This window comes from Rattus rattus, chromosome 8 (assembly GCF_011064425.1).
Source record: "Rattus rattus isolate New Zealand chromosome 8, Rrattus_CSIRO_v1, whole genome shotgun sequence".
Taxonomy (NCBI): Eukaryota; Metazoa; Chordata; class Mammalia; order Rodentia; family Muridae; genus Rattus; species Rattus rattus.
This window is the reverse complement of record NC_046161.1, coordinates 37,674,500-37,699,524: the sequence shown is the minus strand read 5'-3', so window position 1 is coordinate 37,699,524 and position 25,025 is coordinate 37,674,500. Positions and strand designations below refer to the sequence as shown.

General features: G+C 45.1%; 2 protein-coding genes across 2 annotated transcripts in view; both read left to right on the top strand.

Annotated features, from left to right (window-relative positions):
- Positions 1-7,811: 7,811 nt before the first annotated feature.
- Positions 7,812-15,220, top strand: Tlcd5 (TLC domain containing 5). The gene is made up of 3 exons (XM_032910417.1): positions 7,812-7,881; positions 10,505-10,704; positions 12,153-15,220. The coding sequence occupies exons 2-3, from the start codon at positions 10,506-10,508 to the stop codon at positions 12,689-12,691; spliced, it is 738 nt and encodes a 245-aa protein (XP_032766308.1). The 5' UTR covers positions 7,812-7,881; position 10,505; the 3' UTR covers positions 12,692-15,220.
- Positions 15,221-18,023: 2,803 nt separating this feature from the next.
- Positions 18,024-25,025, top strand: part of Arhgef12 (Rho guanine nucleotide exchange factor 12) — a 122,969-nt gene continuing 115,967 nt past the window's right edge. The window contains 1 exon segment of the mRNA XM_032910092.1: positions 18,024-18,830. Within this exon segment, the coding sequence (XP_032765983.1) occupies positions 18,799-18,830 (32 nt within the window). The 5' untranslated portion in view covers positions 18,024-18,798.

The following is a 25,025-nucleotide window of genomic DNA, read 5'->3' as shown; positions in this document are numbered from 1 at the left end:
TTCCACTGTTAATAAGAGATGTTCAGAGGAGTGCTTTGTGCCTTTGTGCTTGGGTTGGGGTGAGGGGTTAGAGGATGTGAGTACCGTCAGTGGAAATGGATGGGGGAGAAATAGTTCCATTTGGGACATGAAATGGGTTCTGGGGATGCCCCCAAGTAAGTCAACATTCTTACCCTGTGGGAAAGACCTGCTTCTGGAGCTAAGGAGGTGGAAGATTGTTCCTCACTTTATAAATGCTTATTTATTTATGTATGTGAGTACACTGCAGCTGTGTTCAGACACACCAGAAGAGGGCATAGGATCCCATGACAGATGGTTGTGAGCCACCATGTGGTTGCTGGGAATCAAACTCAAGACTTCTGGAAGAGCAGTCAGTGCTCTTAACCGCTGAGCCATCCCTCCAGCCCCTGTTCTTGACTTTATAGGAAGAGAGTATAGTGAATATTTCAGGTCGTGTTACTTGAAGATGCCAAGGCTCATCCATCTCACATATCCTAAATATTGACCATTCCGCTGTCATTAGTTACATGGAAAGCAACCGCTGCTTAACACAGGATAATTGCATGACTGCATATATCGGCTTGACAAGATGTCTTCCCTGTAGGGAGATGGTTGGAGGATAGGAAAGCTATGAGTGAACCCTTTGCTAGCTTAGTGTCTGTGGGTGGTAGGATTTTGTTGCTGATGTTTGTTTTTTGAGGCAGGGTCTCACTCTGTGACCCGGCCTGTTTTCGAGCTCCTTATTTATCCAGATTGACCTTACACTCATTGCAATCCTCCTGCCTCAGCCTCCTAAATGCTGGGATCACAGCCCTGGAAGCTGCCACGGCCAGTCACCCAGCTTAATGACAAAAAGTAAATAGTGGCGGTTCCTCAAATAAACATCGATCTGTGGGGAAGAAACAGCTGTAGCAGCTGCGGAAGAGAAGCAGGGATCTGGACTTGTGTTACTTCCACATAGCTGTGATCAAAATGCCTGGCGGAAGACGTGGAGGCAGGAGAGATTTATTTTAGCTTATGGGTTCAGAGACGTCTATCACAGCTGGAAGCTCAAGGCAGAGTGAAGGAACTCTCAATGTTGCAGAGAGGGAACTACAAAGGGTTTGCAGGAAGGAGTGATGGCCGGATAGCCTCAGAGACCTTCCCCTAAGTAGTCCCAACCCCCACCGGTGCCACCATGTTACGATTCTATCAAAAGAGGATTTCATCCCTTAGGTCTCAGCCCTCGTGACCTCTTCCGGAAACATTACCACCGACAGCAGTGTGCCTTGCCAGTGTCCCAGATGTCTCAAAACCCAATCGATTTGCAAATCAAAATTAGTCATCATGGGATTAAACATTTGTCGCAAATAATAATAACACCCGCGTGGGACACCTAACACACAAACCATCAGGAGCCATTGATGTTTGAATGCAGTGTATATTTAGAATTCTGTTCTGTGACATAACGTGGGGGAAGTCCTGTTGGTGGTGGTTACTTCTGAAAGCAAAGAGATGTAGTTTAAAAAGAGGGTGAAGCAGAGCCAGACAGGGGGGGTACACGCTTTTAATCCCAGCCCTTGGGAAGCAAAGACAGGTCGATCTCTGTGAGTTCCAGGCCATCCTGGTCTACGGAGCTAGTTCTAGGACAGCCGGACAGGGAAACAGTGTCTCGAAAAACCAACCAACCAGACAACCAATCACACATGAGGCTGAGGTAGGAAGGTTGGTTGAGACTAAGAGTGCAAGGCTAGTGCATGTGGAGGGCAGCAAAGAGACAGCCGAGGGGGTTCTCATCAGAGATTTAATGTTTAGTGAAAGAACAACTGCCAACACAAAAATATCTGTGCCTGTCACTGTACATCCATATGTGTTGCTGACAGGTCAGAGCTGACCCTTTCCTGCCCTTACCGCCTACTTCGACATCCTACCTTGGTAGGTATTGAAAACCATTTCCTGCACCATCCAAAACTCTGGCTTTCACCCATTAGTCCATATTTTGTATAAAAAAATAAACAAGGGTGGTGGTGTGCTTGGGAGTGGGAGACAGGTGGATTACTGTGAGTTAGAGCTAGCTTGGTCTAGCCTCTAACCTACTGCCCATTTGCTGAGCGGAAGCAAACTTGCAGGTGGGCATGGACTCAGTATTCATAGCTGCAGGGTTCTGTAAAAATTCGTAATTCCAAAGAAGTTTAGTGGAAGGGTTTTTTTGTTTGTTTGTTTGTTTGTTTTCGTTTTTGTTTTTCTGGTTTTTTTTTTAAGATTTATTTATTTTATGTATACAAGTATACTCTAACTGTTTCAGACACACCAGATCTCATTACAGATGGTTGTGAGCCACCATGTGGTTGCTGGGAATTGAACTCAGGACCTCTGGAAGAGCAGTCAGTGCTCTTAACCACTGAGCCATCTCTCCAGCCCTTTTGTGGGGTTTTTTTGTTTGTCTTTTAGCTGTTTCATCTAAAAGCATTTAAGAGAAACATCAGCCGGTGTGGAAGTGTAAAGAAAGGAGGAAAAGATTGGGGGTGCTGGTCATTTCATACTGTCTGTCGGTCTACCTGCCGTCTACAGCAGGGTCTTGCCTTTAGAGGGCCTAGTACTACAGTGTAGCTCAGACTCTGATCTTTTCTTTGCCTGTCTGTTTATTGGGTCCCTTGTGGCACAGGTTAGCCTGACACTCCCTATGTAGACCAGGATGATCCAAGCTACTGAGAATGCAGGCACTGGGATTACAAGCCTGTGCCACCATGACCACCCTTAAAGGCAAAGGAAGAACTATGGGTCCAACTCAGTCAGGAAACCTGCCTCTAGCCCCCGGGTGTCCAGGCACAGGACCCTCTGCCACGGACACTGGCATGTCTCTGGGATGCCTCTGTCTCTCTGGATTCTGTCTTTGCTGTCTCAAGTGCCTAGCACTGATACTTGCACATAACAGGGCAGGCAAGCGTTTTAAAGCCAGACATGGCAGCACATGCCTGTAATCATAGCACTCAGGAGACTGAGGCAGGCAGAGTCAGGAGTTCAAAGCCAGCCTTGGCTATAATAGTGAGCTCAAGGTGGACTTGGGTTTGACTTAGCCCTTGTCTCAAACACTGTTGCACACAGGGAATCTAAACTAGGGAACTGTAAACTTATTTATTCAAAACCCCCTTTCAGCAGAGAAACTCTTACAAGACACCCTGCATTATATTTACAGTACATAAGTCAAGCGTTTCTGGTAGAAAAGCCATAAAGAAATTTATTAATTTATTTTAGGGCAATTCTTTGCTGCAAATATAATTTTATAGTTAGAAAATACATAAATGGAGGCTGGAAAATGGCTCAGGGGTTAAGAGCACTGACTGCTCTTCCAGAGGTCCTGAGTTCAATTCCCAGCAACTACATGGTGGTTCACAACCATCTGTAATGGGGTCTGATGCCCTCCCTGTTCTAGTGTGTCTGAAGACTCACATACATTAAATAAATAAATAAATAAATAAATAAATAAATCTTTTTAAAACAAGGAAATAAACAAATTTACATACTAATGAAATGGATTTGCTTGTTTGTTTTTACAAAAAAATTAATATCTTAGCTTTTTTAAAAAAAAATCAGGTTCTCACTATATAGCTCTGGATGGCTGGAACTGACCATGTAGACCAAGTTGGCTTCAAACTCACAAAAATCCACCTGCCTCTGCCTTCTGAGTTCTGGGATTAAGGGCCTGTGCCACCCCACCACATCTGGCTAACACCCTGAAATTATGAGTTTGACTTTGAGTTAATTTTTTAAAAAGATGTATCTACATGTATTTTATGTACATTGTTGTTTTTCCTGCGTGTATGTCTGGGTTCTGTGTGAGGGTACCAGATTCTCTATAATGGACTTAAAGGCAGTTGTGAGTTGCTATGTGGATCTGGGAATTGAACCCATGTCCTTTGGAAGAACAGCCAGTGTTCTTAACCACTGAGCCATCTCTCCAGCCCCGTGTTAATTGTTTTTTATCTGTAGGCATTCAGAAACCAAACTGTGCTGCTGTTAAATTTTCCGTGACCCCACATTCTACGTGACCCCGTGGCTTGAGAGTGTGTGTGTGTCACAGTTTGGAAGTCCTTCACTGAGAAAGTGGCTGTGAATACAGAAATGTCCTACACACCTGTGGGGAGTAACAGTTAAGCAGAGACAACTTCTTTTTCTCTTGTATTGGCGGTTGTCATTAATGTTGCTTTCTGGTTGTTTGGAATGAGGTCTGGATAAGAACAGAACTTTCTATGCACAATAAAAATACTGTAATTAATGAATTGGTCCTGCTCTTTCTAAGCTGGAAATAACTCACTATGTAGCTGAGAATAACCTTGAACCTTTGATGCTCCTGTGCCACCGCCCTGACTCTGGGTACCATATTTCAGCATGTCCCCATCATCTTGCCTGAGTTCATGCCCAACTCCTTTCTATCAAGCATGTCACCTTGGGAGCCTTGGGACAGCTTTGTACCTTAATTTCTCAACTGTAAATTGGGACTATAAGGTAGACTCCACCCTATATAAATGACCACAGTCAAGGGATTTTTAACAATGGCTCTTACAGAATGACAACATTTTACAGACATCATCTGAAGTCATTATTGTCCTTGTGCTGACCTTAGTAGAAAGCTCTGTCCTCTGCTTGTCCTCAGGGTAGGGGACACCGATGATTCGGGAGAGCAGAGAGAGACTAAAGATAGATTACTATAGTTTAGGGGGCTGGAGAGATGGCTCAGTGGGTTAAGAACACTGGCTGCTCTTGCAGAGGACCCGGTTTGAATCCTAATGCTCGTCACCTCAGAGCTATCTGTAACTCCAATTCCAGAGAATCTGACTCTACCCCCTGCTTTCAGGAGGAATGAATGTAGTAGACAGAAATGCATGCAGGCAAAACATCCATAAACATAAGACATCTTTTAAAAAGGATAAATCAGTACCTTTTAATTGCAAATAATAAAGCTTGATTTCAGAACCCCGGTCACTTTTGCACAAAGGTCCATTATCCTTAGAAGAAAAGACACCTTCTAGACTGGAACCTGTAGACTCCTTAAGTCTTTTTTTTCCCTTTCTTTTTAGTTGTATTTACTTATTTTACGTATGTGAGTACACTGTCGCTGTCTTCAGACACACCAGAAGAGGGCATCGGATCCCATTACAGATGGTTGCGAGCCACCATGTGGTTGCTGGGAGCTGGAAGAGCAGCCAGTGCTCTTTTTTTTTTTTTTTTTTTTTTTTCTTTTTTTCGGAGCTGGGGACCGAGCCCAGGGCCTTGCGCTTGCTAGGCAAGCGCTCTACCCCTGAGCTAAATCCCCAACCCCCAGCCAGTGCTCTTAACTGCTGAGCCATCTCTCCAGCCCTCCTTAAGTCCTCCATAGTCCATTATTTTGTGGAACACAGAGGCAGGAAGAAAAAAGTCCTAGCTCAACAGACTGGAATGAAAACCAAACAAAGGGTTAGGGCTGCCTATAGCCCTGCTGTGTCTCGGATCTCACTGCTATCTGGTCTGTCTCAGGACGCTCATAACAGGTCTTCTCCAATTGCCCTCACACTGATTTTTAACTGATTTTAGCCAAATGCCTCTGGAGCACCTGTCCTTGACTTTGGCAGCAAGCCAAAATCATTCGGGGAGCTACCAGCAATTGATGTCCACACTGATATTCCTTGTTTAGGGGCACTGGTATTTAAAAAGCGATTTATAAGTGGTTCTACTTTGAGAGACTGTGGATTTCTGCCCAAGGCTTGGATATAGCAGCTCAGTGGACACCTAGTATGTCCAAGGCCAGAGAATCGCTGTTAGAAATGCAGATTCCAAAGTACGTCCAGAGTTAGGTTCTGGGGTCTCGTGTGTCTAGCAGATGGCTGAGAGATGTTGATTTTGTTTGATCTTTCTCTGGTCCCAGACCACACACTGAACAACGTAAGCTGGGAGTGTGAAGCAATATGATTATCTTACTCAGGACATCGAAGGCTTCCTCTTGGCCACTGCGGGAGATAACCTTAGCCAGATACCTGGCACTGCCATCAAGACAGCTAAGGTTCTCTGACAGCAGTAGTTCTTAAGTGTGACTAACCCTCTGAATGAGCCCAGACAGATTTTAAAACACTTTCCCCCACATCAGACCCCCCGGATCACACCATTTAAGATGTAGTCTGTACATGGGTGTTTTGAAATCACCTTCCAAGTACTGCTGGTGACTGACAAGCTCTGGGAGTCACCTGTGCTGCTTCAAATGCGGGTTTCTTTTTTCCTCTTAACTCTGGCTTCTCTTCCTTTTGAGAGAGGTTTCCTGTAGCCCAAACTGCTTTGAATTTGCCACGTAGCCGAGAATGACATCGAGTTCCTCATCTTCCTGCTTCTGCCTCCTGAGTTCTGGGATTACAGGTGTGAACCATCCCAACTGAGTTACTCCTTCGTTCATTCAACTAACAAACATTCGTTATACCTCTACCTCACGAGGTTGGTTCTAGGGAAACAGGAGAAAATAGTGTCGTCTTTACCTTTGAAGGCTTAGTACAATAAATGACCGAAATGAGAATTTACAATTCCTACACGTTGTCTAAACACATCACTTCTAAAGAGCTTCACTTCTGGACTTCTTAGCACCCCACCATTACCAACAAACTCCTCCCCTCCCCTCTCCACTTCATTATTGCAGCTGAGCCCCATCCCTGGTTGTGTGTGTTTTAATTTTGAGACACAGAAAGCAGGCTAGCATCTAATTTACAATTCTCCTACCCCAGCCTCCCAGATGCTGGGATTATAAGCATATACCACAACGTTATACTCATACTTCTTCAAACTCACTCTCAGACCCAGAGAGAATCAACGATTTGTCCAAAACGAAAATAAAGGCCGGGGAATACAGCTTAGTGGTAGAGCATTTGTCTAGCCTGAGTGGGGCCTCTGGTTCAATCCCAGTGTTGGGGAAAATATTTTAAAGTTAAATAAAGACAATAGATGATATTTATAAGGACTTCCACATGCTGGTTATTGTTCTATGCAGTTATTAATGCAACCTTTCCGAATTTTGATAATAATCTATGAGAGGCATTTTACTCCCCATTCTGTGCATGAGGAAGGAGGCATAAACTTAACTTGCCCAACTGCATACCAAGCAGAATTAACTTAAAAAAAAAAGTGTATGTGTGGGTCTGCAAGTATGTGCACACAAGTGTGTGGTGTCACTAGAACCCAGAACAGGGCATTGGATCCTTGGAGCTAGTGTTAGAGACCGTTGGGTGCATGGGTGCAGGACGCGGAACTCTAGTCTTGTGCAAGAGCTGCCAAGGCTCTTAATTGTTGAGCTATCTCTCCAGCCCCTTAGTTTTAATCCTCATGTTTATGCTTAGTTAGGGACAGTGCTAAAAAGAGAGCAACGTAATTCCCAGGCCTAAGTACTTTTCTGACACTCAGTGCGCTTGTTTCACTCTTCAGATTTAAGTGGGAGATCAAAGACGGTCTTAGAAGGTGCGCAGTACACGCTTAGTGAAGAGCCTGTTCCATCTCACAGATGGCTGAGTGGATCAGGATTTACTGCGATAGAATACTGGGGGTTGAATCCAGGGCCTTACGTGTCGGGCTAACGTTCTACCACTAAGAAGCCAGACACTCTCCACATCTATAGCCCTACGGTGATTTAAACAGACAACAAACAAACGCAACAGATCATCCTTCCCTTCCCTATCCAAAGTAGGACTCTCCATCCCGCTTCTTTCCTTCGCCCAGCATCCGTTCTGCGCTCTGTCCTCCCAGCCAGCAGGTGCCCCTAGACCCCCGGCTCCTCCTCCGCCGCCGTCACTACCTCGTCTCCCCCCTCCCTCTACAGCTTCCTGTCGCTGCGATCCGGGCCCTGGGCTGTGGGCGCCCGGGCGCCGGAGGCTTCCTGGTGCGCTCCGCCAGGTAACAGCGTTCGCCGGAGGGATGGGCACCGGCCTGCCCTTGGCGCAGGCCGGGAAGGAGCGGGCGGGCGGCCAGGTGCGCTCCGGCTTCTCTGCCCCAGGGCGCCCGGGCCTCTCTGCGCCAAGCTTTGGGCACCCGGCTGGATGCCTAGATAACGGTCCAGGATGGGGCGATCCCGGTTAGAAGTCGGGCGTGGTCGAGGAGTTGGGCACGTCCCGCCGGGGGATGCGACCTTGCTGCTGGCTCTGAGTCCCCGGCTGCAGCTCGCCCGAGGCCCGGAGCCAGGCTCCCGCCCAGCGCTGCAGCTCTCCGGGATGGGGGAGCCTGGGCACCGAGCTTCGAGGGCCTGGGAACCTCCCAGACCCCACACCAGACTCGCAGGCTCAAGGTCACAGAGCTGTGTCTGCCGTTTACAAATGCTTGCTTTTTTACTGGAGTGTTTGTAAATGGGCTACTGTTTTCTCTCTTGGGCCAGGGAATTAGGATTCAGAGAAGAGGACTCTAAAAATACTAATCACCGAGTCCCAATCAGCTGATCCGCCTTACTGGCCAGTGACCCTGGCCTTTGAAAGGAAGTAAGAGGGACAGCGCTTTTCACTCGGGTACTTTGTATGTCTGGCCTTTACTCTGAAGATTGGCCTAGAAGTTTCTGAAAATCTGTCTTAGAACTGAACTGACCTTTTTTTTTTTTTTTTTCCTGCTCCCGAATTTTAGTTTAAACACATTCTTCAGGTTAAAGAGATTTCCCCACTTACAGGTTTCCGATGGACACCTACTGTTTTCTTGAATGGGAACCTGATTTCTCATGAAAGCTGGACAAAACTTGCCCTTTGCCCAAGCCCTCTCTGGATAACATTCCTGGGAGTGGCTCTTGTATTGAGGGGTGTTGGTCTGCATTTGTCAGAAAAGGGTGAGCGGTGAAGTGCAGCCATGCAGAGAATTCCTGCAGAGATGAGAAGCGTACTTGACGTGTTTGGGATTTCTTTTCTTATTTGTACTCCCAACAAAGGAGCTAATGTATATTAACAATGACGTGCTGGTCCTTTTTGGAGTCTCTTCTGTATGTCTAAAGTTACTCAGTGTTGATTACTGCTTAGATGTATAAGCAAAAATTCTAAAATGTAAGTTTTCTGACTTTTGTCTGTCTGTCTGTCTGTCGTTTTGAAACAAGGTCTTACTGTGTAGCCCTGTCAGGCCTGGAACTCTCTGTGTTGACCGGGCTGAGCTGCTCCTCTAGGCGATCCTCCTGCCTCTGCTACCCCGATGCTGGGCTTATAGGCATTTACCAGCTACTTTGCTTCTCTTTTAACTGCCTAATTGTCTTAAGGGTATTTTTGTATCTCAACATTTACTTATAAATCCTTTTGCTTCCTTGTTGATAAATAATAGAGTTGGGATGCCTTCCAAGATGTCTGGAGTCTTTGTTTGGCTCTCTGTTTACCCTTGCCTCAAGTTTTGATTTTGACTGATAAACCTACGACCCAAATCCAAGCCTCAGCCAAATTTAGTTTCAGCTTAACCACATTAAAATGCCTGGTGTCATGTGACTTCTAGCAGAAACCAAAGAGGTATTTTATTTATTTGGTTTTGTGTTTTGTGTGTGTGTGTGTGTGTGTGTGTGTGTGTGTGTGTGTGTGTGTGTTTGAGAGACAGAGAGAGAGAGAGAGACAGAGAGACAGAGAGACAGAGAGACAGAGACAGAGACAGAGAGACAGAGACAGAGAGAGAGAGAGAGTTTTGTCAGAGGTCAACCCCTGACGGTATTCCTCGCTCCCTGTCTACCTTGCCTTTTGAGATAGGGTTTCTCAGCAAGAATTCATCTGTCTCTATCTCCCCAGCACTGAGGTCACCAGCATGCACTACTGTGCTTGGCTTTTTACATGGATTTGGGGCTTGAACTCTGGTTGTCATGATTATCAACTGAGCTGTCTTCACACTCCCGGGTGTGTGTGTGTGTGTGTGTGTGTGTGTGTGTGTGTGTGTGTGAGTGTGTGTGTGATCCTGGGATCCTGGGGATTGAACCTAAGGTATTACATGTGAAAGGCAAGTGCCCTACCACTGAGCCATATCCCTAGTCCTTTCTCATTCTATTTTTGAGGCATGGCTTCTGTAAACAACTTAGCCTTGAGCATGCTAGGTAGGCTAAACTGACTTTCAACTTGATATCCTCTCAACTCAGCCTCCTCAGTAGCTGGGATTATAGGCTCAGTATGCCTGGCTAGTGCTGGAATTTGTGAAGTGTGACTGCATTATCAGATACGTGTGCTTCAGAGACCATGCATATCACAGTCCAAAGTGGGTAATCTCCAGAAGGTTATTATTGATAGATATTTGGTCATTTGATAATCATTAGTTGAGTGTGGAGTTAGCGTAGTGATTCAGAGGACAGTTGCCGGTTTCCAAGTCACAGGTGCCAGCATTGAGTCCTTGCGGGCTTGGAGTTAGAAGCACAACAGCCACATTTGTGTAGAAGTCTTGGATTCATAGGTAGTGAAGGGTTTCAGTTCAGGGCCTGTCTTTATATCATTTTATAGTAGCACTTTGGGCATGTGCACAAAGTGGGCCGCTGCTGTTTTCTTGGATACATTCTTTGTTCTCTTGGTTTTGGCCTCTTCTGTCATAGGATGGCAGTAGGTCTGTGTGTGCAGGTGCTGTGCAGCCTGGGTGGCTGGCTCTCCCTCTATATGTCTCTCTGCGGCCTGAATAAGCACCGAAGCTGTGAGTGGAGCTGTCGGCTTGTGACCTTCACCCACGGAATCCTCTCTATAGGCCTGTCTGCTTACATTGGCTTCATCGATGGTCCTTGGCCTTTTACCCACCCAGGTAGGTAGAAGGGGCATTAGAGATGTTTCCTAAGGGATTTATGATTTAGGGATTTGAAATAAAAAATAGATTTGTGAAACATTAAAGAATAATTCCCATTCTAATAATTTGTATCGCTGTCTTCTTCATTGTCAGCTTTGGGTTTATGCAGATCTAGGTTCTGTTTTTCATAACCCTTTTGTGCTGCTGTTTTTTTTTTCTTGCCCCCTCCCCCTTTTTGTTACTGGGGATTGGACCTAGGGCTGAACATGTTAAGCAACTGTTCTATCACTGGGCTGTGAATCTGATCTCCTCTCTGTTTTCTTATCTATCTGTCTATCTATCTATCTATCTATCTATCTTTCTATCTATCATCTATGTATCTATAAATCTGTTTGTTGAGAGGGTCTCACTAAGTTGACCAGGCTGGCCTGGCTACCCACTCTATAGTCAAAGCTGGAATTTATAATCCTCCTGCTTCAGCCTGCTGGGTAGCTGGGATCATAAGCTTGTACGACTTCGTTGTTGATCCCCGTCCCACCCTGCTTTGAGGCAGGTTCTTGTTTTGTAGCCCGAGTTCCAAATATGTCAGGTCTTTGTACTGCATGTTCTTGGGCAGGAGGACACTCTACTTTGGAAGTTCTTTCTGGAGTCTACTTTTAGGATGGGTTACAGCTGCCAGTGTCCAATAACCTAGTTCTCTAGGTTAATGAATGAATCAGACGTGCGTGACAGAGTGGCCAAAGGGTCTGGAAACAGACCAATGGCTGGTTAAAAAGGAGGGAGTTAAAATATTCACTGAGACAAAAAGTAAGTATTTTATGGTCTTCTATAGGAAGGATACTGTGGTTGAACAATCGAATCACTCATTGAAGTCTTTGAGATTTTATTACTATTTTATTATTTTTCCTGATATTCTTTTGACACTGCCCAGGCTTGCTTTGAGTTTACTCTGTATTCCCTGTCTGTCATCCACAGCCTTGGAGGCTGAACCAGGGAGACCAGGCTGGCTTTAGTTACATATCAAATAGCAGGAAGACCCTGTCTCGTAAAGCAGAAATAAAAGCAAAATAAGAAAGACCACCGTTTTAGATGCTAAGTTTGTTTGTCTTTTGGAGATGTGCTCTCATGTAACCCAGGCTAGCCCTGACTCCCTGTGTAGCCCAGGCTGGCCTTGCCCTGATCACCACCCAAGTGCTGAGACCATAAGTCTAGGTTTTAGATTTTGTTTTATTGTTATCATTTTTTTTTTCTTTTTTTCGGAGCTGGGGACCGAACCCAGGGCCTTGCGCTTGCTAGGCAAGTGCTCTACCGCTGAGCTAAATCCCCAACCCCTATTGTTATCATTTTTAAAAGCTTGATCCAGTCACTGCTTTTTGGCCTCTTCAGTGGTTCAGAAAAGTTTGAGAGACAGTGGCGGAGGTAGCCCAGTTCTTAGACATGCTGTCTTCTGTCTTGATCTGTTTCAGGCTCACCGAACACACCTCTCCAAGTTCACGTTCTGTGTCTTACCTTGGGTTACTTCATCTTCGACTTGGGCTGGTGCATCTATTTCCAGTCTGAGGGCGCCCTGATGCTGGCTCATCACACACTGAGCATCTTGGGGATCATCATGGCCCTCGCGCTTGGGGAGTCTGGCACAGAGGTCAACGCCGTTCTCTTTGGAAGTGAGATCACCAACCCGCTGCTCCAGATGCGATGGTTTCTCCGGGAAACTGGCCACTATCACAGTTTCACAGGGGACGTAGTGGACTTCCTCTTTGTGGCCCTGTTCACGGGTGTGAGGATCGGTGTAGGTGCTCATCTCCTTTTCTGTGAAATGGTCTCACCCACACCCAAGTGGTTTGTGAAGGTTGGGGGAGTGGCGATGTACGCTGTGTCCTGGTGCTTCATGGTTAGCATCTGGCGCTTTGCGTGGAAGAAAAGCGTCAAGAAGTACCATGCGTGGAGAAGCAGACGGAATGAGGAGCGCCAGCTAAGACACAATGGGCATCTCAAGACACACTAGCTAAGGCTTGTTCCTAGTCAATGGGTTGTGTTGAACTGGCCATGGGACCAGGGTCAGAAACAGAGCTGAGCTTATTATAGGGCTTGAAAAGTGAGCTTAGTAGAGAGAGCACGTAGGTTTTGAAAAAGAGCTAAAGGTGATGCTTATCACTTCAGTCAGTTTCCAGGCTAAGCACATGTTGTCTTGAAACACCTCCCCCTCAGCGATGATTGACAAGTGGGCGGGACTATATAGTGATGACCGTTGTCTGTTGTTTTTGGGTCCCTATGTTCATGGGAGGTCTTGTTGAGTCAAATCAGTGCTGTTTCTTGTTCTTGGAAATAACTCCTTCCCCACACCTACTCTGGAGTTCTGGGAGATATTTTAAGTATATTCATCCCATGTACTGTAAAGGGAGGGACTCTCAGAAAGGGACATGGGTTAGGCATCCAAGCATCTGTGCATTGGAGCTGTTATGCCAAGAAGGGCAGAGAGGTGGGAGGGAAACTAGCAAAGGCAGGAACTTCCCACTGGGCCTCCCTTCACGGACTGTGTCAGAGGTTCCCGAGGACACCCTTGGCTTCTCCCAAGGGCACCCTTGGCTTCCATGATTCATCAAGAAGACTCGGGGCTTTGATCTAGGACAATGACAGGATACAGAGACGACTCAGCAAAGGGAAAAGGAACCTTTGTCAAAGCTTGTGGGATCTAAGCACCAGTCTCTAAAGTCTCCTGCTTGGATATACAGGAGTGATTCATGTCGACACACATGAAAGTCATCAAACACTCGGAGTCCGGAGCTTTTATGGCAATAGGTCATGTAGGCACCTTCCAAGTAGCACAAGGCAAGATTCAAGATTCCCCAAAGCAGTCATTTGGCAGAAGCCATACTGTTGTTTTGGAAACAGTTTAGGAGCAGTAAGGCAATCCTAATGTTACAATGTTACAACGTTACAAACAACGTTACAACGTTATAAGCAGGCCTTTGCAAGGATAGCAGCTTAGGATTCCTGCTTCAACTGTGTGTGCACGAAAAGTGTAGAGCTGGCGCTTTGGGTGCCAGATGAATGAGGTGTGGGTAGATTTAGATTTACGTGGTCCAGTTGTACGGGTTCTGCCCTACCAGGAAAAGTATGCCAGTTCTCAGGGCTTTTGTGAATTAATCTGCTAGGCATGAGAGGCCATGGCTAAATTCCACGGGGATTTACCATGTGGATTCCACTGTACTTGAGATGGAGTTCAGGTTTCAGCTCCTGGTACATACTGCAAACTAGAACCAAAGATTTTAATGTATGTATTGGCCTCAGGCTATTTCCTTCCTCCCTTCCTTCCTTCTTCCTCTCCCTCCCTCTTTTCTTCCTTTTTTTTTGTTTTAGATACACTTCCCCCCTTTTTTTTTTTAATCAACTTTTCCCTTCTCCTGAGATGTGGTCTTGCTTGTATAGTTCAGGCTAGCCTTGAACTCTGTTCTCCTGCTTAACCCTCCTCAATGCCAGGATTACAGTCCTGTGCCACCATGTCTAGCTCCATCCAGTGTAGGGCTTTAATGTGGGAAAAAAAAAGAGTATTATTTGCTAATGTATTTGCTATCTTTACCATGTTATTTAGATCAGTGGTGACTGGTTAGTTCAGGTGGTAAGCCAGGAAATGGTGCTACTGAAGGAGCAAGGTTAAAGGTTAGCGAGTGATGTCAGTTCATTCTATGGTCACTGGAGACACTAACCCAGTGAGTGGTATTAGCTACACCAGTCATGGGGGAGGTTGGAGACACAGACATTCTTGCAAATGGAAAGGTACTTTAACAACGGGACCTTTGAGGTGACAGTCATATAGCGAAAGAGGTGTCTTTTAGCTGTCGACCCCTTGTTTTTGTTTTCTGAACAGATGGCACCATGTCCCCCTTTCTCTGACATATGCTGGTGGTGTGTTCCTTTCCAGCAAAATTGGGGGCAGAACTGGAAACTGGGGAATGCTGATTTCAGCAAAAGCATAGCCAAAAAGAGTGGCTTGGCACACGGGCATAAAGAAACAACAAAACAAAACTGGCTTTTGTATTTTGGCACCGTGTAACCTGCTCCAGACCAGACAAGTGAGCAGGCTTAATCTAATACCGGCCCCTTTCTCCCTCCCTCCTCAGAAGTAAAGGATTGTAGATCTTTCTATTTGAGGCAAACTCAAGGAAATGCTTGTAGGGTTTTGTTTTGTTTTTTTAAATTTATTTTTTGATAACAAGACACCTGAACAAGGGATAAGTGGGGAGGAATTCCTCATTTCAGCTCTTCTTGATGTTCTAATTAGTAACTATGAGGAAATTCAGAGATTTAAAACCCCGTGGAGATGACTCAGCAGTTAAGAGGCTGCCTGTTTTTTATGACACAGGTAAAGGAAGGGCAGATTAGTGTGTGATGTGTCCCCAAACACAAAAGGGAACACTTAACTTGCATTTGAATTACTGTGTAATCATCCCTGATATTGCTCAAGAAGGATTTATATTTCAATACGATTTGTACTAAATTTTATAAAAATAAAATAACTTTATACAAACCTGGAGTCTACCTTTGTGTCTTTGGTGCGGTTTTGCCAAGGAGAAAAGCCTCTGGTTTGTAGAAATGTTGACACCTATTCATACTTAGTGGTGACAGTCATCTGCTCTTTAGCATTAAATCATTACTACTTTTTATATAGAAGATAATAATCAACACAGAAAATAGTTTGCCTGAAAGAGGAAGAATACTATTTACCACCTGTTTGAGCAGTTGCTTCCCCCACACCCCCAGTGTTCCAGGCATGCTAGATAAGTACCACTGCTCTATGTTCTCATTCCTACTCCCCCTTTTTGAGACAGGGCTTTACTCTGTAGCACAGGCTGGCCTGAAACTCACTATGTAGCCTGCCTCCAAACTCACAAGTAATCCTCCTACCTCAGCTTCCCAAGTGCTGGGAGTAAGGGTTCAAGCTACCATACCCAGTTAGGCAGCGGATTTCTTTCTTTCTTTCTTTCTTTCTTTCTTTCTTTCTTTCTTTTTTTTTTTTCTCTCTTTTTTCGGAGCTGGGGACCGAACCCAGGGCCTTGCGTTCACTAGGCAAGCGCTCTACCACTGAACTAAATCCCCAACCCCTAGGCAGCGGATTTCTAATGCTTAGTACAGTCCTGGACACAGCAGGTCCTTAGTAAGCACACTGAAACAGTGAATAAGAGGACAGAGGTGACCTCAAGGATGTTCCATTGGAAACCCCATGTCCAGGCAATGGGTCACTGGTGCCACCTTCCTAGGGAAAGGGCTATGAATGACTTAATGAAGCGGGCTTGGTTTGCTTGGCTCTACTGAAGGCATTCCACAGGCAGACTCTTAGTGGTGCAGTCATAACAAGCCTTTCATCAGGATATTAAAAAAAAAAAAAATCAGAGCCCCGTGAGTGATCAGAGACTTTCGTCATTGCAACAGTACTTAATCAGTCCTTTGCTGACCATCTTCTGAAAACTTTCCCGAAGCGAAACGCCTTCTTGGAGCACAGCTAGAACCTTGGGCCTGTTCAATTTGGAAAGATGTTGAAAACAGCTTGCCAAAAGGTTTTGTATGCAAGGAAGAGAAGGTGAATTAGGAAGTGTTCCCAGTTTGTTTCGTTCCTGAAGCTCGAGCATTGAGGCGGACTGGAAAGGAAGATGGGAACTTATTTTTAAAATTCATGATTTGATGAGTCATCGGACCCCATTCACTTGACACTTGCACTGTGACATTATTAGGACAGGGGGAGGCGGACAGGACAGCACACTCAAGACAACTGGAGGAAGCTTGGGGATAAGGGTCACATTTTGTCTATTGTCTATAGATATATATGGAACCCTTTCCAACCATAGGTTGAAGACAAGTGGAGTCTTCTTCAGGCTAGAATTGCCATGTTGGGATTTACCAGCAGATGGCAACGTGTCCAGGTCTGATCATTAGGAAAGTGGCTTGGAACTCCAATCTGCTTCTATTCTTTCCAAAAATAAACATTACAAAATTAGCTGGCTGTGCCCCGAACTTAAAAAAAAAAAAAATCCAGCAAGGGAGTCATTTCAGGCTTCTGTTTGTCTTTCCCTCCTTTTACCCCGCTCTAACGTCACCTAGAGCTCGTGCATCTATTCAGGGATGATGATCCGATCCTTTTGCAAACTGTTGTGGAATGGCTTAGAAACAGCGTTATTAAGAGGTAATTGTTTCCTCTCCACACCCACTGTTTATTAGATTTGATTCCCACAAAATGGCCGAAGACTCTTCCCACCTACACGAATTGAAGCCAGAAGTCTGAAGATAATTGTATAAAAGGAATAGCCCCTTGATGTTTACAGGCAGAATTGGAGAATTATATTGTGTTGTGCTACTTCACTTCCTCAGGGACAGATTTATTCAATCGTAAAACTACATGGTTAGCTGAATGTCTTTACCCCCATCGAAAAAGAAACCGGAAAACATTTGGGAACTCTTCAAAGGGATCCCCAGTGCTATTTACCGGACAGATGTATTTCTTCTTCCACCTCTTTTCACAACAAGCTTATTAACTTGCCGTGGAAAGCACCATGCTTTCTCAATTTGGCAAATAATACAGTTCATTATGCCAAGGCAAAACAGCCTAAAAGCAATATTTATATCAAGAACTCCTGGCTCGAGTGTGGGCCCAGATCCTTTCTCTACAGCCTTTTCTGGCTTTCTGCCACCCCCTTCTCCTTTCTGCGGGGCTAGGCCAGCAGGTGCCCCAGGTGAGTGTCCCATCCCCAAACCTGTGTGTGTGTGTGTGTGCTGGTTGCCTAACACTGTCGGGGCCCGTGGACTTGGACTTGTATGCAGTCATCAAAAGCATTTGACACGGGGAACGAATACATTCTCTTAAAGAATAAAAGTTTCCAGCACAAGAGGGGCGGGGAGTTCCCGAAGACCCTCTAGACATGAACTCCTCGAGATTATGGAATGGCTCCTCCGCTGTCCCGAGTGGAACCTATACTGTTGACTGCACCTCGAGAGCATTCAAGGATCATGAAGGCAGGGGTTGGTGGCGGAGGAAGAAGCCACCGGCTTCGCCACACAGAACTACTTCTTCGCTCCCCTCTATCCCCCGCGACAGTGCTGCGCGGAAGCATCCGCGCAAGTTTGGAGAGTCCGGGAAGCGGAGGGATCCCGCGTGAAGCGGCTTCCCGAAGTCCCAGGGAGAAGGGCCCAAAAAGTAGGTGGGGGAGGGGACGGCTAGGCGCGCTCCAGTCGCGCTGGGCCGAGGGGACAGAACCGGAACCGGAACCCGCGCGCGCGCCCGCAGCAGTCGCAAGGCTCGTCACCGCCGGCGGCCCCCTCCGCCCTGTGCGCGCTCCCGCGAGTGCCCCTAAGACCGGGCGAGCGGCCCTGCGCACCGATCCTCCGCCGCTGCCCCCGCTGCTCGGGGGCTGGGCTTCCGGGCCGGGCCGGGACCTCCCGCTCCTCGCGGGAGCCGCCGCCTACCAGAGCGTCGGGGAGGAGCCGCCGTGCCACTGCGGAAGAAACGCGGGGGCCTCCGAGGGATGGGGAGCTGCCCCGGGCGCTGAGACAGGGTCCCTGTCAGCGCGGCGGCCGGAGCCGGGTTGGGGCGGCGCGGAGCAGCTCAGGGCCTTCGGTCGGGGGACATGGGGCGGCGCGAGCCCGGCGCGGGACGGCGCGAGACGCGGCGGAGGTTGCGGCCACGAGCGGCCGGCAGCCCCAGATAGAGCCGGGACCCGAGGGCCCGGCCCCGCCGACTCGGGACAGGAGCCGACGCCCGTCCTCGAGCCTATCCTGCCCCAGCCCCGGAGGGATCCTGGTTCCCTTCCTACGGCTCGCGACTTCCCTCTGTGACGAAGTTTTCTCCCGGTGCCTTCCTGAGGATCCTTCTTAGTTCTTGAGCTCGCCTTGTGGCCGACTTGCTCGGTTTGTTTGGGGAGATAACTTGTTTTGCTTCAACCCGCATCCCCTTTCCTTGACCCTTTGCAGTCGGATGTTCTAGATGACTGAATGGAGTTTTGAGTTGGACTTTTGTGTCCCTGCCGAAATTGGGCCTGATCCCAGAGTACTGGGGGTGGGGTGTGGAGGTGTTACTGTAAAATGCAAGTTGGATAAAAAGAAGACCTCTCGCCAAGGGCCCCAATGAGTGGCACACAGTCTACTATCACGGACAGGTGGGTATGAAGTTCCTCCGTTGCTAACCTTTCCTGGATTCGGCCCCACGCAGCAGGGGAGTCGGTGATTGCAGATCTGCCTTCAGCTAGTGCAATTGACAGGCATAGGAAAGAGGGTTGTTTCGGAGCTGTGCAATTAGTCTAGGGTTGCTGCCAAGTTATCCGGTTGATTGAATTTGGAAATGCAGTTTTTCGGGAGAGAAACTTTCCCCCATATTCCCAGAGGAAATGAAGGGAAACCATGATTGTGGTTTTTTTTTCTTTTTTGTCGGGTGCATTAAGATCGTGTACTCATTTTGGAACCAGAGGGAGGTCATTTTGGGTGAAGGTCAGTGCCTGAGGTCGGTGGGGATCGGTGCATCATCGGGTTGATTCCTGTGGTAGTTCTAGCCTCAAACTTTTAGGAGTTTCTGTCTGTGGACTTACATCCTGCTGCATGGCGATTGGTGACTCTGATCTCTTTTTACGTGTTGACCTGCACAGTGTTTAATTATTAATTACCTAATTTTCCAGAATGTTGACATTACCAGTAAATCACGGGTTCTTGCTGGGGACAGTTTCCAGGAGCTAAAGGAAATGAGGGAAAATCATGGGGCCTGCTTCTAATTATTCCTTTTTTTTTTTTTTTACATTTCATCTTCCAGAAGTCCTAGCATTTAAAGATGTAAGCCCTAGGTCTGGTTTAGGCATGGCAGGTGGATCCTGTCTGTTAATCGGGTGACACGGTGTTGCATGTAGAGCATGTAGTCCAAGTGTTGTACTTTGACTTAAGAGATCTGAGTTCTTTTTAGTGAAAGCAAGTTGGTTCCTTTAGCATATTTTTATTTCTCGACTTAATTATGACATTGCATATTACTTCCAAATTTTATCCTAGTTCTTTATGTCAACCTTCAAATCGTTGTCACAAAACAAAAAAACAAAACAAAACAAAACAAAAAAGTAGATAATTGGAGCAGAAGGCCAAATGTCTTCAAGAGCAACGGTAGTGCTCCTGCGGGAAGCAGTTTAGTTTCCTAATGAGAGAGGCTCACCCAATTGTGCGTCTCATTTGTTGATTTTTAAAGGGGCCAAATTCCATTATCATACCATAACAGCTTCTCCAGAGACAGAACTTCCTTTTCCTGTTGATGCTTTCCAGTGTCACATGAGTGTTCACCTAAAAGATGCCCCTAAATATTTAAAGGACTTATGTTTGCCTTTTGTGTACTTTGTTGGGCAGGATTTCATTTAGTTTTCCTGCTAATACAGTTCACTGCTGTATAGAGACAGTTGGCAGGGGTCTTCCTGCCACCCTACTCCCTCTCCTTTCGAGATGCCCCGCTTCTGAGAACTCACAGGTGTCCAGATAACCGCTCTGCTGGTTCACTCAGTTCTTGTCCGTCAGTTGAGCCTATAGTTAAGCAGACTTACCAGAAGCTGATGGCAGTCCTGGTTTTCATTAAGATGTTGCAGAGTTTAATTTGTAGAAAACAGAATTTAGAGTCATCGAATCATTCCACACAAAAGTCACACAAAAGCACCCATGGAAGGATTGGTTTTTTTTCCCTCCCTAGCTTTGTTTCTGGGGGATTTTTGTTCTCGTATATAAATACGTTGGACATAAAAATTGACATTTGGGTCTTTTGCTTTTTAATAACTTGATTCGCTGTTAAACAATGTGTTAGTAAACATTGCAGAAGTAAAAGTACAAAAATAAGTCTTAAAAAACAAATCCCTGTCTGTTTTATTGGTCATGTGTCTGCGTGTGCAGGTATGTGCACCTGAGTGCAGATGCCTTCAGAGGCTAGAAGAGGCTTTAGGATTCCATGGGTGGTTGTGAGCTTGCCTACCCTGGGTGCTGAATAACTTGGGTCCTCTGCAACAGCAAGAACAGTGTGTGCTCCTAACTGTTGTGCCACCTCTTACCTATCCCCCTCCCCCCCTTCTTGAGGTTTTTGCTGTGTGTTACTTGTAGCATGGCAGTCCTCCTCCTGCCTAAGCCTCTTGAAGAGGTGGGCTACCTCCCTGCTGGATTCTTGCTCTTAGATGTTTATGTGAGAATGGTGGATGCACATTCTATGGAGTCAAGCGTTGGATCTGCATCCCTTCCCCCAAGACAGGGTTTCGCTGTGTAGCCCTGGCTGTTCTTCTGTCTCTAGACTAGGCTGGCCTTGAACCCAGAGATCTACCTGCTTCTGCCTTCTGAGTGCTGAGATCAAAGGCATGTGCCAAGGCTGCCCAGCTTAAGCCTTTCATCTTTTAGCACAGGGGAACAAGTTGTATTGGTGAAGGGGAGCAGTCTAAATACATTAATGCTTTGTGGGGCTTAGGCCCAAATAACTCTTCATCATAAACCTCTACTATGTTGCCTCAGACAGCTGAGCCATGTAAACTAAGATCCCGGAAGGTTTATTTCAAAACTGTTTGAAATCCTGCTTTCTGTCGGGCAATGAAGTTTGGTGTCTTTTTTCCCCCCTTTTAAAAGAGAATTACTAAGTGACCACTACTTTTTCTTTTCTTTTCTAAACTTAACTCTGTAACTACACAGCCGCCCTTTCTCTTTAAGAGAGTAATAGCTCCTGGTTTGAGTGTACGTTGAAGTGAGATCTGGAAGTGCTGGTTTAGTCACACTTACGCCTTAGCAAAGTTCTTCCTGTAGACTCCAGCTTCTTCTCGGCCCCAGGTACATCTCTTCCCAGCGACTCAGTGAGCAGGAGATGTAGTTTGCCAGTTCTAGGACGGCTGGCAAATTAATAGTGCCAGTGCAGCTTTTCTGAGACCCTTTCAAGTTTGAAGTACCGTACGATGTGGTGTGGCTTTGTTCTGTAGAGTGAGCAGAGCCACCAGGGCAGCTGTGTGAGTTGGAGTTCTTTCATTGTGGTGCTTCTGACTACAGAGTCTGTCTGTCCTCAGTGGGAATCAGACTAGCTGGTTTTGGGCGTTGTTCTGTTTTGCAGTTTGTGGCAGGCGACACATGGCTGAACAAGATAAGAAGGGTTTTTTTATTCTTGTGTTAGGGACGTGCTGGGGCCGGGATGGAATTCAGTTCTGTTTAGGCTCTGATTGGTCACTTTGGATACTCAGAACTCTGTTACATCCTGTTATTATTTTGCAGTTGAATTCTTTTTTCTTCCCCTTACTTTTTTTTTTTTTAGGGGTGGCGTTGATTTTCGAGACAATTTCTTTGAATGGCCCTGGCTGTCTTGGACTCATTTTGTAGATCAGGTTGGCCTGGAACTTAAGAGATCTGCCTGCTTCTGCTTCCAGATTACTGGGCCTAAAGGCGGGCAACTACACGGCTAAGGCTGGTGTTTTTATGTAGTGTATCTGAAAAGCATTTATTTATTTATTTATTTTATTTTGGTATTTTTATTTTGAGTATTTTATTTATTTTAGATATTTTGCTTGCATGCATGCACAGGTATCTGTGCCACATGTATGCTTAGTGTGATGGGTCCCCTGGAACTGGAGTTACAGACAATTGTGAGCTGCCACATGGGTGCTGGGAATTGAATCTGGGTCCTCTAGAGGAGCAGCCAGTGCTGTTAACCGCCGAGGCAGCTTTCCAGCCCCAGAAAAGCTTCTTTAAATCAAGTATTTTATGGATGCTTTCTAGTTGCTTGCTTTGTAACTACTGTGAAGTCAGAAGACTAAAAAAGTGGTAAGAGTGTCTGACTGCTGCTTTTCCCTCTGCATTAATGACATAGTTAGCCCTGAAATAGCCTAATACTTTTCAGTTCTCTCTGCCTTGTTTCTATCCAAAGAGTGGCAGAAGTATACAGGAGGAGATGTTTTTTCAGTGGACCCAGTGAATGGTTCCAGAGTAGATTCCGTTGACAGCAAGTTTTCAGGGTGGTACAGCTGGGGAAGCCAGCAGGATGTTCCTTGAGATGTGTGGACTTTGTTTTGTCTGGGGCTTACAGCTCTTGCTGTTTTTGGTTTGTAGATTGACTCAAGTTTTTGATGTGTTGGCATTTACTCAGTACTGACTTTAGCTTTAAGCTGACTTTTAAGTAGCTTTAAAGTGAACACAGAAGCCCGTAGCTTTCTATTCATGTGTACAGCTATCGGTCATGTTTCTTTTTGTCTGCCAAAGTGGTCTTACAGTACTTCTAGTTAATATCAAAATAAGCAACCTACCTACCCCTTTAGGGTTGTTAAGTTATTTTCAAGTAACATAAGTCATTATCTGTAAGATTGAATTATTTGTAACATTTTCTTGAAAGTGAATCTGTTTCAAATACTGACTTGACACCTAGAATAAGGAGTATCACAGTGCCAACTTTATTTTATTTTATTTTTTTCTTTTCTTTTTTTCGGAGCTGGGGACTGAACCCAGGGCCTTGTGCTTGCTAGGCAAGCGCTCTACCACTGAGCCAAATCCCCAACCCTATTTTATTTTATTTATTTATTTATTTTTTTTTTTTTTCCGGTTTTTTTTTTTTTTTTTTTTTTTTTTTTTATTTTATTTTTTTTTTAAAGCATGTTTCTTTTTTAAAAAATTTACTTATGGGGTTGGGGATTTAGCTCAGTGGTTAGAGCGCTTGACTAGGAAGCTCAAGGCCCTGGGTTCGGTCCCCAGCTCCGAAAAAAAGAACCAAAAAAAAAAAAATTTACTTATTTATTTTATGTATACAAGTACACGGTTGCTGTCTTCAGACACATCAAAAGAGGGCATCAGATCCCATTACAGATGGTTGTGAGCCACCATGTGGTTGCTGGGAATTGGACTCAGGACCTCTGGAAGAGCAGTCAGTGCTCTTAACCGCTGAGCCTTCTCTCCAACCCCCAGTGCCAACTTTATAATATTTCGTCTTTTCTAAGTTCACAATAAAGTCCTGTAATATAGTACATGAACTCCTACAATTTTGCCAGTCAACAGGGAGAATCCAAAGTAACTTTTTAAAAAGTAAGGAGTTATAGTCTTTCTATAACTAAAACACACATTGTGTTTCTATTTATTTTGTGAGTTGACAAAGGACACTTATTTGAAATCATTACAAAAGTGTGTTATCCTGATGATACCACTGAATACATTAGTGATTTCTGGTTGTTAACATGTTAACACTGCAGTATCCCCTCCCCCCCACTATTTGTTACATTTTTATACTGCAGTGTTAACATGTTAACATCCTAAGTCATAGACACAGCAGGATGTTTTAATGGTTGTTCCCGGGTGATTGGAGGGATCTTGTGCTGTGGTTGTCTGACGGTTACTAGAAGTGCTGCTTAGTGGCTGGGACTCTAGATCGGTAACTGGGTGCTTGGATGCCTCCCAGCAAGGCAGGAGCAAATAGGTCTTACTGCATAATCACTCGGCCCTCAGAAATGGACTGGGTGCTGTTTTTAGGACTAGGAGACTCACCTTAATTTTGTTTCATCTGTTAAAGTTTGGATTTGATGATTTAATTTACATGGAGATAAGATCCCTTCTCCTAATTAGGAGACTTCAGATTAGTAATATAACTGTTTCATCTTCTTTTGAATAAAATATTTTTCATGTATACAGTGATATTGTATGGTAGTATAATTTTAATATTTATAATGTTTTTAAATTTAATGTATGGCAGATCATATTTTCATTATTTATATATACTTTAAGGCAACTCAAAATCAAGTCAAGGTTGTAAAACTGAGACAACAGACATTATTATTATTATTATTATTATTATTATTATTATTATTATTATTATTTACCTGTGCTTCTGCTGAAACCAAAGGCTTAGTGTGCCAGGCAAATCTTTAGATTCAAGGTTTTAATCTGGATTTTCTGGATTTAAGCTGTCATTATTATTATTATTATTATTATTACTACTACTACTTTATTAAATAAATTTTATTTTGAGACAGGGTTTCTCTGTGTAACCCTGGCTGTTCTGGAACTTGTTGTATAAACCAGGCTGGCCTTAAAGTCAGAGATCTGCCTGCCTCTGTCTCTGGATTAAAGATGGTCACCGCCACTGCCTGACTTTTTTGTTTGTTTGTTTTTTGTTTTTTTTTTTACCTTAAGTTATTTCTTTTTTCCATATGTTATGTTTTTCTGTTCACCATTGTTTAGCAGCTTTTCAACCTCACCAAAAAAAAAAAAAAAAAAAAAAGAAAAAAAAAAAACGAAAAAAAAGAATAGGGTATTTTTTCTTACAGGATGCTTTCTTCCTGGTCCCTTATCTGTGTGACTTTAAATATCTCTAGAGAATAAAGCTTTTGTCACTTCCT